The sequence below is a fragment of the Podarcis erhardii genome, assembly GCF_964252035.2.
Source record: "Podarcis erhardii genome assembly, chromosome: 9".
NCBI lineage: Eukaryota > Metazoa > Chordata > Lepidosauria > Squamata > Lacertidae > Podarcis > Podarcis erhardii.
In genome coordinates this window covers 18,701,292-18,713,365 of record NC_138512.1, presented here as the reverse complement: position 1 = coordinate 18,713,365, position 12,074 = coordinate 18,701,292, and the positions used below count along the sequence as shown (strand labels likewise).

The 12,074-nt window shown below is 42.4% G+C and overlaps 1 protein-coding gene across 3 annotated transcripts in view; it reads right to left on the bottom strand.

Moving 5' to 3' along the window:
- TBC1D1 (TBC1 domain family member 1) overlaps positions 1 to 10,526 on the bottom strand; it is an 82,177-nt gene extending 71,651 nt beyond the window's left edge. For all 3 annotated transcript variants that reach the window (XM_081875642.1, XM_081875643.1, XM_081875644.1), the window contains exon 1: positions 10,069 to 10,526. In XM_081875642.1, coding sequence (XP_081731768.1) covers positions 10,069 to 10,485 — 417 coding nt within the window. In that variant the 5' untranslated portion in view covers positions 10,486 to 10,526. The remainder of the gene's footprint in view (positions 1 to 10,068) is intronic.
- Positions 10,527 to 12,074: the final 1,548 nt, after the last annotated feature.

Genomic DNA, 12,074 nt, shown 5'->3' with positions numbered 1-12,074 from the left:
TGCTATTTATTCAACGGCTCAGGGCCACCTGTTGCTTATTGACCACATGTGGCCTTATTGGCTGTTTCGACTATATAGCAGCCTCCTGGAAAATCCAGACAGGCCTTTGTTGTGGGCTGTTGATTTAGAACATCAAACTGGACTCACATTTTTCTCTGACCTAAAACATTGTTCTGCAAGGCATGTGCTTGCGAACTAGAATTTATTATTTGCTTTTAGTCCTGTTCCTGAGTTTAGAGCTGACCTGTAGCTTAATGGTTGAGTTATGTGAGTTTGGCACTCTGCTGTTTCACAGAGTTCTCTCCTTATAAAGTTAAACGATTGTAATGAGGGTTTTTTTTAAAAAAAATGGGGCAACAAAAGCTATTTCTCTCTTAGTGCTACAATAGTGTCTCCAATGTTACAACAGTAATACTGTATAACTGCACAAACATAGTGGAGAAAGAAAAAAACAGCTTGCTATTGTGGAGATGGGCAAAGCCTGTTCACCTATTTCCCCCCCCCCCAAAAAAAAAAAACACACCTTGGAAATGGTACAGGAAAGGATAGCTATGCACAGTTTTTTTTTCTTTTTAAACATGATGTTTTGCCCCAAAATTTCAGGAATAGGGACATTTGATTTGTGATGTCAGAGGCACTGTCCAATGGGTGCCCAACATTGACGTTGTATTATGTTGAGTTGGATCATTTGTCCATCTGGTTCAGTGCAATCTTCTCTCTGCAGTGAGTGGTAGTGGCTCTCCAAGGTTTCAAACCAGGGTCTTTTGCAGCCTACCTTGGGGTAATTCCTGGGCGTGAACCTGGAACTTTCTACATTCAAATCATATACTCTTTCTCTGAAGTATGGACCTTCCCCTAAGAACATAACTTTCTCTCGGAGGAGTACTGATTGTGCTTCTGGATCAATGTTACAGATTTTAGCAGATATTTCTTGAGCTATAAGATGGATCATTTAAATCCTTGGTCACCAAATGTTTCAGGCACAATTGCAAAAAAGACAAACTGTTGTGAGCACCACACAGACAACAAAGCACCCACCACACCCTATTCTATGGGCTACAACAAGATGCTTCTTTCAAGCCTCATTTCAGCAGGTGACGCCATGGGCACCACGGAAGGCCTTTGAGGGCACCAGTGTCATATTAGTGGCCCCTGATTTAAATCAAACTACGTCATTTTTTGCTCCATGTTTAAAATGTCTACTTTTCTGACAAGTCTGTTAAAAAGTTTATTTCTCTCAGGAGATCTAGATGCACTCAAGTTTCAATTATTTCTGCTCCTTCAAATGAAAATCAGCTGCATCTTTAAAGTTATGCGCAACCTTACAAAGAAAATAAATGAGGTCTGCAACATTTGACAGAAGAGAGAAAAGGGCACCAGTACAATTTTTGCTGGCATTGACATTTATATAAATCTGAGTGTGGGGGGGGAGTGTTTCTCTAAGTATTTCCTCATAACTTTGCAGATTGTCTTAACATTTGCTAGTCAAATGCTATAAACAATACTAACTCTAATCCCACAGTTGAATGTCTTGTCTGGGTAATTTTAATAGAGAGATGCTTACAAAAGCCTTGGTGTCAGATATAAACAATAAATTACATAATAATCCTCCATCATGAAGCTAAAGCTAGCAACCAATGTTTGGGGAGTTTGCTGTGTCTTTTCTATGCCTTTCATAGAGGAATAATGTACATAATCCTCATCAGTTCTCAGTCCTGACTGGCTGTGTAGTCTGGTAGCCTACTGTACTATTGATCAGAATGCCAGACACTTCCACTAGCCTTTCAGCAGTGTGCATGTATTGTATTGTTCCAGTTATATCCCACTTTTCACTAGAGGAATTCAAGGTGGCATACATGGTTCCTGACTTACTGCTTCCCATTTACCCTAACAAACTCTGTTAGATAGGTTAGATTGAGAAGTGGTGACTGACTAGTGCAAGGTCACTCACTGAGTTTCATGGCTGAGTGAAGATTTGAACCTTGGTCTCTCAGGTCATATTCCAACATTCTAAAGAATAGAAATACACATCCATGTGAAATAATATGGTTTTCTAACAAAAGGTGAACACACTGAAGTTAATGTACAATTTGATGCTCAGTGTTATTTATTTATAGGGGTTACTAGCAATCTTTCCGAAGGGACGCGGGTGGCGCTGTGGGTAAAACCTCAGTGCCTAGGACTTGCCGATCGTATGGTCAGCGGTTCGAATCCCCACAGCGGGGTGAGCTCCCGTCATTCGGTCCCAGCTCCTGCCCACCTAGCAGTTTGAAAGCACCCTTAAGTGCAAGTAGATAAATAGGGACCGCTTTCTAGCGGGAAGGTAAATGGTGTTTCCGTGTGCTGCACTGGTGCTGGCTCGCCAGAGCAGCTTCGTCACGCTGACCACGTGACCCGGAAGTGTCTCGGGACAGCGCTGGCCCCCGGCCTCTTAAGTGAGATGGGCGCACAACCCTAGAGTCGGACATGACTGGCCCGTACGGGTAGGGGTACCTTTACCTTTACCTAGCAATCTTTCCAATAGAAAATACACATGAAACCCTCAAAATAAAAGACTATACAATAAGAAAAACACCACGTGAAATACTAAAATAAAAGAAAATGTGGATAACTTTCATCTTTCTTCTGAACTCATTAAGTATAATCACTAAGAAATAGTGGCTTTAAAATAACCTAAGAACTACCAAACCTGTCAGGCACTAAGTCACTTAGATAAACATCCTATTTCTAGCCAGTACTGAAGACATTTACAGCAAACATGGGACAAATCCAGTACTCCAACTGATCGCAACTGGGTACTGCTATACTTAACTGTCCAGTTGTAATACGATACTATCTGTACTGTTGCATACTCTTCGCCTCTAGGCAAAACAAAGCTTATGTTTATGCAACTGCACTTTTACTCTTCCCTCTCCAATCCCTCCTTGCCTATCATGTCCCTAAGTCAGTTAAGAGGATATGCTGGAAGTCAACTTTGGGGTGGGGGGAATTCTTCACATTAGATTCTTGCTGTTGGTCCTAATAGTTACTTTAAATCATTATTGAGGAACTGGAATCAAACAAAGGCTGGTTACAGTATAAGCCAGCTATACAAGCCTCAAAAATATGGATTTTTCTCAAAACACATTCCTAAAAAATATTATTCTAAGTTGCAGACTGGAATCAGGTTGACAAAGGTGCAATACCAATTGGGTGCTATTATTATTCAGTTTTTGCATCCTAAGCAACAAATATATTTGGCTGTTCAGGAAAAAAAAACCTGGGTGGTTTACACGGACCCCCTGCAGTCCATAGACCACCAGTTGGTAACCACTGCTGTATCTTCTTGTTTTTCAGTCTTTTGGTTTAGATAAAGAATAATAAAATGCACCTGTGTGGTGGCCCTCTTTTCCCCTCTTCCAACTCCTGCTACAAAGCTGCATTCTTTTACTTGGGCTTCTAAACTGACTTGGTGTAAAAAAAATTGGAAAGCCAAATATTTCCCCAAACTCTGAACTTTAGATACTGAGTAAAGCAACAGCTCAAAATTGTGTTAGCAGGGCAGAGCCATTTGAAAATATTGGTGGATAATTTTGAACAGCTTTTTGACAATTCACAATTTCTCTATTTCCAGAAATAAAAGACTTTGTGGGGGTTTTCAGTCGTAGACATTTTGTTAGCTTGCATGGGAAAAGGGGCTTCTAACAGCTGAAACATTACAGTGGAACCGAGGGTTGTGAATGTGATCCGTGCGGGAGGCACATTCGCAACCCGCAGCGCCGTGTCTGCTTGCGCATGCACGCGACATGATTTGGCATTTATGCGCATGCGCAAAGCGTGATTTAGCACTTCTGCACATGCGCCGAAACCCGGAAGTAACCTGTTCCAGTACTTTCAGGTTCAGCACGTCCATAACCCGAAAACGTGCAACCCGCAGTGTTCACAACCCGAGGTATAACTGTATATGAATACCTGTTAGATTGTGAAACCTGTAGAAATCCAGAAATGTTTCATACAAATTAAGATAGGGCAGCTTTTTCATCCTGGGGGCCACATTACCTCAGAGGGAAGCTTGTGGGGGCCATGTGCCCATGGTAGGTGGGACCAGTGGCAAAAGTGGGCATAACATGGGGTATGAGTCTTTCCTTTATACATTCCAGCTATGCCAATGCAGACGTTTCTACATACACCGCTCCATATGCCATCTAGGATGTGAGAAGCATTATTAGAGGTCAACGATACATTCCAGTCAAACAAAAGCACTAAGGAAGCATACAGTGAGGGGAGGGCATAGCCATAGGAAAGTGTTCTGCCTCTGGGCTTGAGGTTTCCCAGCCCAATATAAATATAAGCCCACCTTGCAGAAGTGCCTGTTGGCCAGCAATTAATAGGCCAGCATGTGTTTATTGTTTGGCCAGGCCAATAAATTTCTCAAGATACTTCCTATGCATGTTTATGGAATTAAATATCAAAGACGAACACTTCAATAGCATTCTGAGATCAAAGGTTTTAAGAAGGCTTGTTTTCTCATTGAAGCAAAACCACCTGATGCTGAAATTGTTTGACTGGCCTCTGTAGAGGAGATCAAAGACTAAAGAATAAGATTTGGCGACATAAAACTAACTTGTATTTTTGTATTTCCAGAGATAGAGAATCTATACCTGCATAGAACCTAAGGGACCTCATATGAATGTCTACTATTTCCCCTATCAGTCCGTCATAAAATTCTTTCAACTTGTAGGAAATGATGGGTTAATCACCAGCAATTGGGGGGGGGTGTTCTCTCTCTCTCTCTCCTCCCCACTTTTATTTTATTTTCTTGCTTTGTATACTAACTAGCCTTATTAAGAGTTCAGGAGAACTCAAAAGATTGTGCATTGCTTTGTGATATTTTGGTTGGCCTAATAAAGATATTGTCCTAATGTGGACATTGATTTTTTTCATTTCAACCAACCATTACCTTTTGTATTGTATAGTTATACTTTCATCTTATTATTTAACTCTAAAGCTTGTATAGAACATTATACTTTCTCTCCTCCATGCACATGCTGTTGATTCCTTCCTAATTCAGGCATACCATCCTTTGCATGGTTTACATAATAAATTTGGACACTGGGCAAGCCATGCTTTATGCAAGCCTGAGAGAAAGAACCTCTGGCTTTCCAGATGTTATAGAGTACAGCTCCCACTATCCCTGACCATTGACCATGCTTACCCCAGTAAGCTCGTGGGAGTTGCAGTCTAATAGCATCTGGCTCACAGGTTCCCCACACCTGGTGTAAGTCAAAGTATGTGTCCAAACCAGAACCTACTTCCAGTCATGATTTCTGGTTCATGGTTGGTGCAAACCACCATTTGCCAGTTTGTTAACTTTGGTTTCCCCAAAGAAGGAAGTGAGGAAGAAAATTGGAGTGTGCGAGAAAGTGCATAACTGCACTTTTCTCTCACTTCCTTCTTAAATAAAAACTTACTGTTAATGAGTTTGCTAACCTATGGTATAAAATGCATGTTCAATGCTATACATTTTGTGTTTCACTGATATGGCCAGGACCTAAAATGGAAAGTCCTGTCTCTTCCAGGACTTGCACTTCTGCAGAGGGATTTTTGTTTTTTGAGTAACAGATACACCCAAATCACAAACTTCCATTTATGTTCAAAAGGCAAAAGAAAGGGTTCAAAGAAAGCACAAGTCAAGAGTCACACTGGAACACTGAACTAGCACAGTTCTTCAGATCCTGGCCAATGTCTGCTACCATATTACAGCCACATCATTATAATAGTGTGTGAGAGCTCATGGATCTCAATCAAAGTCTCATGAAAAATACCCATTCTCAACTTCAAAAGCTTCCACATAGCTGAGAAGCCACCTAATGACTAAAGTAAAAACCATTCCCCAAGTTTAAAATGCTACCCCAAAAAACAATCTTACGGACAGATTTTTTTAAAGATACATTTGTTCTTCAGATTACAAATACCAGAACTAGTTTAGAGGCTCACTACATATTTGGCAGCAAAGTATTAAAAAGAATGTTTTTCTAATGAAATATTTGTTTTACTTGGTATAAACAAGGGTCACAATTATTTGAGCTTCTTCCAAATCAGGATCCTTTTTACGTGATAGGACTTTTAGAAAAGGACAAGATGTTTATGTTATGTTATGCTTTAGAACTATAAATTTTGCATCCATTTGATGTTCGTAGCTGTGTGAAAATGTTCGGCTCTTTCCTAGAACATGATGTTAATAATAAACCCATACTCCCAAAAGAAACTAAAACATGCACAGTCCTCTACTTAACTGTTTTGTTCTTCAAACCTTATGTCAATCTGCTCCCAAAACTAGCCAAGCAAGTAAATGTTACCATCATTTTTTCACAGTGTAAAACAAAATGGGGCATCGTGGTAGGCAGCAAACAGTGATCAATAATATATATTAACAAAAATAACCAATAATAACATCATCTACTAGTGTTTGAGGTGATTATTATTGCCACCAGTATTTTGGGAGGGGGCGGGGCAGGTGGACATCCCATGATTTTAATTGTCATGGTTATAACATAACATTCACTGATTGAGATCAACAGTTCTCAAAGCAAGGGACACTCGATCCATTCTGTTTTCACAATATGACATCATATAGCTACTAAAGATCAGAACTCCAGGCAAATTGGGAACAGAGGAAGGAAAACAGGTAGAGAAGGAACTATCAGCCTCCTGCTATCTGGAACAAATCTGTAATGCTGTTGTCACAACACATTTATGACGTAGCAGTTTGGGGCATGTCAGTCCCAGCACTGTTACCCTACACTTTAGTTAATACCCACAGTGGCAGACTTTAGGCTCTCAAATTTCAGTGGTGACCTGTGCTACGCTAAAATTCACCATCATTCCTGTCTCTCATGCTCCATTCTACAGCACTGTTGTGGCACCCCCTGCAGCACAGCGCCCAGTGCAGCCAAGCCAGTCGTGCTAAAACAGCCTTTGACACCCAGATCCTGTGGTTCAAGGAATTACACATAGACTAATATTTACTAACATGTGGTCTGGAATGGAAAGAGGTATGTATACTGCAGACTTAAAACTGGTTTATCAGTTATTCCCTTTCCTAGAGGAACTGCAATTCCATTGTGGACAGGCTGCTTGGACGAGTGAAGCCAACCACCTGTCTCCTGGATCCTTGCCCATCCTGGCTTATAAAAGCTAGCCGGGAAGGACTGGGCGATGGGCTTCGTGGGGTGGGGAATGCTTCCCTCCGTGAGGGAGCCTTCCCAGACCCGCTGAAAGAGGCGGTTATTAAACCGCTTCTTAAAAAACCATCTTTAGATGCGGCCACGATGGCCAACTATCGCCCAGTCTCAAATCTTCCATTCTTGGGCAAGGTGACTGAGTGAGCGGTGGCCGAACAACTCCAGGCACGCCTGGAAGAAGCGGACCATTTGGATCCCTTCCAGTCGGGATTCAGGCCTCATCATGGGACTGAAAATGCCTTGGTTGCACTGGTTGATGATCTCCGGAGGGCTAGGGACAAAGGTGAGAGCTGTTTCCTAGTTCTGCTGGATCTCTCAGCGGCGTTTGATACCATCGACCATAACATCCTTCTGGACCGTCTTGAGGGGCTGGGAGCTGGGGGCACTGTCATACAGTGGTTCCGCTCCTTCCTCCTGGGCCGTGTTCAGAAAGTGGTGGTGGGGGATGAGTGTTCAGACCCCTGGGCTCTCACTTGTGGGGTGCCTCAGGGTTCTGTCCTCTCCCCCATGCTTTTCAACATTTACATGCAGCCGCTGGGAGAGATCATCAGGAGGTTTGGGCTGGGTGTTCATCAGTATGCGGATGATACCCAGCTCTACCTCTCCTTTAAATCAGAACCAGTGAAGGCGGTGAAGGTCCTGTGTGAGTGTCTGGAGGCGGTTGGAGGATGGATGGCGGCTAACAGATTGAGGTTGAATCCTGACAAGACAGATGTACTGTTTTTGGGGGACAGGAGGCGGGCAGGTGTGGAGGATTCCCTGATCCTGAATGGGGTAACTGTGCCCCTGAAGGACCTGGTGCGCAGCCTGGGAGTCATTTTGGACTCACAGCTGTCCATGGAGGCACAGATCAAATCTGTGTCCAGGGCAGCTGTTTACCAGCTCCATCTGGTACGTAGGCTGAGACCCTATCTGCCTGCGGACTGTCTCGCCAGAGTGGTGCATGCTCTGGTTATCTCCCGCTTGGACTACTGCAATGCACTCTACGTGGGGCTACCTTTGAAGGTGACTCGGAAACTACAACTAATCCAGAATGCAGCAGCTAGACTGGTGACTGGGGGCGGCCGCCAAGACCATATAACACCGGTCTTGAAAGACCTACATTGGCTCCCAGTACGTTTCCGAGCACAATTCAAAGTGTTGGTGCTGACCTTTAAAGCCCTAAATGGCCTCGGTCCAGTATACCTGAAGGAGCGTCTCCACCCCCATCATTCTGCCCGGACGCTGAGGTCCAGCGCCGAGGGCCTTCTGGTGGTTCCCTCATTGCGAGAAGCAAAGCTACAGGGAACCAGGCAGAGGGCCTTCTCGGTAGTGGCGCCCGCCCTGTGGAATGCCTTTCCAGCAGATGTCAAAGCGATAAACAACTACCTGACATTCAGAAGACATCTTAAGGCAGCCCTGTTCAGGGAAGTTTTTAACGTGTGATATTTTACTGTATTTTTGCTTTCTATGGAAGCCGCCCAGAGTGGCTGGGGAGGCCCAGCCAGATGGGCGGGGTATAAATAATAATTTTTTTATTATTATTATTCTTTGGGGAGCCTATGATAAGCCATATTTATTGTGGGGACGCGGGTGATGCTGTGGTCTAAATCACTCAGCCTATTGGGCTTGCCAATCAGAAGGTTGTACAAACACAAAAGCAAAAACTTTTATCACAAGTTATCTATGGCGTATCTACACTATTGATTCATATTACAGTAGTTTTATACAAGTTCAAGTAGCCCCTCAAAAAGCTACTGAGGGTGCTGAGAATTGACACCCCTGGCCCACCACCAATCTAAAGTTTTCATTATTTTATGCAGAAAGGAAGTCCCAATGGAAAGAAAATGGCTAAAAATGTTAATGGTCCCCAAATACACTGCCATATTCAGAGATAACTGTACTAACTGAATCTGTTCTCTGGATAACAGAAGCTGAGAGTTAAAGACATATGGCACAAACAGGATAATTATCACTCTCTAACTGCCCTATTTAGGGACGCTGGTGGCGCTGTGGGTTAAACCACAAAGCCTAGGACTTGCCGATTAGAAGGTCGGCAGTTTAAATCCCCGAGACAGGGTGAGCTCCCGTTGCTCGGTCCCTGGCCAACATAGCAGTTCGAAAGCACGTCAAAGTGCAAGTAGATAAATAGGTACCGCTCCGGCAGGAAGGTAAATGGCATTTCCGTGCACTGCTCTGGTTCGCCAGAAGCAGCTTAGTCATGCTGGCCACATGACCCACAAGCTGTACACCGGCTCCCTCGGCCAATATAGCAAAATGAGTGCCGCAACCCCAGAGTCGGTCACGACTGGACCTAATGGTCATGGGTCCCTTTACCCTTTACCTTTTTAACTGCCCTATTTGCACCACTTTTGCTGAACAATTTCTTCGTGCACATTGACACAGACTGACTACCAAGCGTCATAGAGTACTAATATAATTTGTTTTAGAAGTCCTATATTCATGAAATAGGGGAAGCTCTGGATAAATGAATGGATACTTCGTTTTACATATTGAGAAAATAATCATATACAGCTTGTATGGAATAAAACTATTCACATCCACATCATGCATTTAAATCACATTTATAGCATTTTAACAGTCATGGCTTCCCGTAAATGATCCTGGGAAGTGTAGTTTACCTCTCACAGAGCCACAATCCCAGTAGCTTTATAAAACTACAGTTCCCTGGATTCTTAGTGTGAAGTAACATATCTTAAATGTATGGCACGGATGTCAAACCATCACAGAAGCTGCATCTCTCTACAATACAGTTTATTTAAATGCCATCTTAATTTGCAACACATTCTCTAAAAGAACTGTTAATATCTCTCGGTTTGAATGTTAACAAAAATATATCACTTACTTTTGTTTGATCATCAGCTTTGAATACGTAACAGATACTTTGGGGGTTTGTGGCTCCATCTTTTATTAAGCAGGCAAAGTAGCTTGGATCATGACTGTTGTGAATCAGTTTGTGGACATGCTGTGGCTTACACTCAAACAGGCTGGAACAAATCAGAGGATCCCACTGCTGGGTTTTCCCTGTGTCTGCTTCACATCGCAGCCTGGTCGGTGAGACATAAAGCCGTATTTGGCTGGAGTTAGGCTCTTCCTTCAAGGAGTGTGTGCTGAGCTGCCGAATCTCTGCCACAATCCAAGGGAGCACTGGCATAGTGGTTAGAGAGTGCACTGGCAGAGAACCTACTAGCTGAAGACTGAAGTCTATTGAGCCATCACTGGTTGCTTCAGGATTTTTAACTTTGAACGATATGGGATCCATGTTTGAGTCATCAAACAAATTTTTGATGAAGACTTTTACTTCTGAAAGGAAAGATATTTACATGGTTAACACAATTTCCCTCTTTTATCATTTAAGAGTCATGTCAGTGACTATATAAAATTAAGCAATAAAATGAAAAGCTTCTTGTGTAATTATACATATCAGACATTAACAACAGTGATTCACACTTAGGGCAAAAGCATTACAGGAATCAAGTCATATTTAAACATAGGGATGTTAAAGCCTCAGATGATCCTCAGCCAGCTATAAAGTATATTTCATTATTTAAAAGCCACAGCACTATACTAAATTCATTCTGGTTCTTTGATATGGGTCCAATTATGAGCTACAACATTTGCATGCAAGGTTTTGTCTTCAGGCTCATTGAAAACACAAGAAAAAGCAAGACTGTTGAAGTCCAAATTAAAATATCCAAAGGTTTTAAGAAATACCGTACTTTTCCATGTATAAAACTAGGTTTTCTTTTACTAAAAAATAAAGTTTAAAAGGGGGGTAGTCTTATACACAGGGACTATCTCCCCCCATTTTCTTAATTTTGAGTCCCCCAAAACAGGGGGCGTCTTAATACACGGGGGCGTGTTATACACGGAAAAATAAGGTAGCTTGTGTAACAAGAATCACAGACTCCCACCATCCCCAGCCAGCATAGCAAATGGTCAGAGCAGACAAGAGCTGTAGTCCAACAACAGATGGAGGGTCACAAGTTCCTCAACCCTGCTTGGAGATATTGAGGAGAAGGAGGAAGCATCACAACTTAGCAACACCATGGGCTAAGTAGGAAAGGGAAGACAGGGAGACAACCACAGTTGTCTGCAATAAGAAAACAAGTGTGGAAGGAGGAAGTAGGAAACAAAGATCGTGTGGGTGTTGGGTCTTGATTTGGGGACTAAATGATGTGAACAACCCTTCCCCCTTTTTCTTGAGTTCATCTTGACTGCACATTAGCTTGCCCTTATCCTCTAGGAACTGGCCCTTTGACCTTCCTGGAGAGCATTCTTCTAAAGCAGTATCAAACCTATAGCAACCCATATATCTAGGGAGGTACAAAGGTGATGATACATCACACCACAAGAATCATATTACATTTTCTGGTCTACTAATTTTATCCTGACTTAATGCTTGTTTGCAACATAATGAAAGTTTGTGTACTTTGACAAATGTTCTCCTTACTTAAAATATGCAGTGGCTCAGCTTATAAGTACATTGAGACGATTGAGAGCAACTGTCAACAGTTCATAGCCTTTTGAACTCTGAGGGAGATAGCAAGAGTGCCTCTTTTTTCCCATTTTATATAGTAATGTTCTTTTCAATCTCTGAGCTTAGCTACAGTCACAAATCCCACCATCTGTACTGCAGTGAGGCTCCTAAATAATAGCTCAGGAGTATTAGCCTCTTTCCTAAATAACATGCAGTACATAAGCAATCTCTTAAAACTAGCCTAAAATAGGACACATGAGTTCAAATTCCCATGCAGCCGTTCATAGATAGGAAAGTATCTTGTTTTAAAAGGAATGCTAGCTAAGAAATAAAATGGTGGTGCTTAAGAACTAAGAAAGGAACTGCTATAC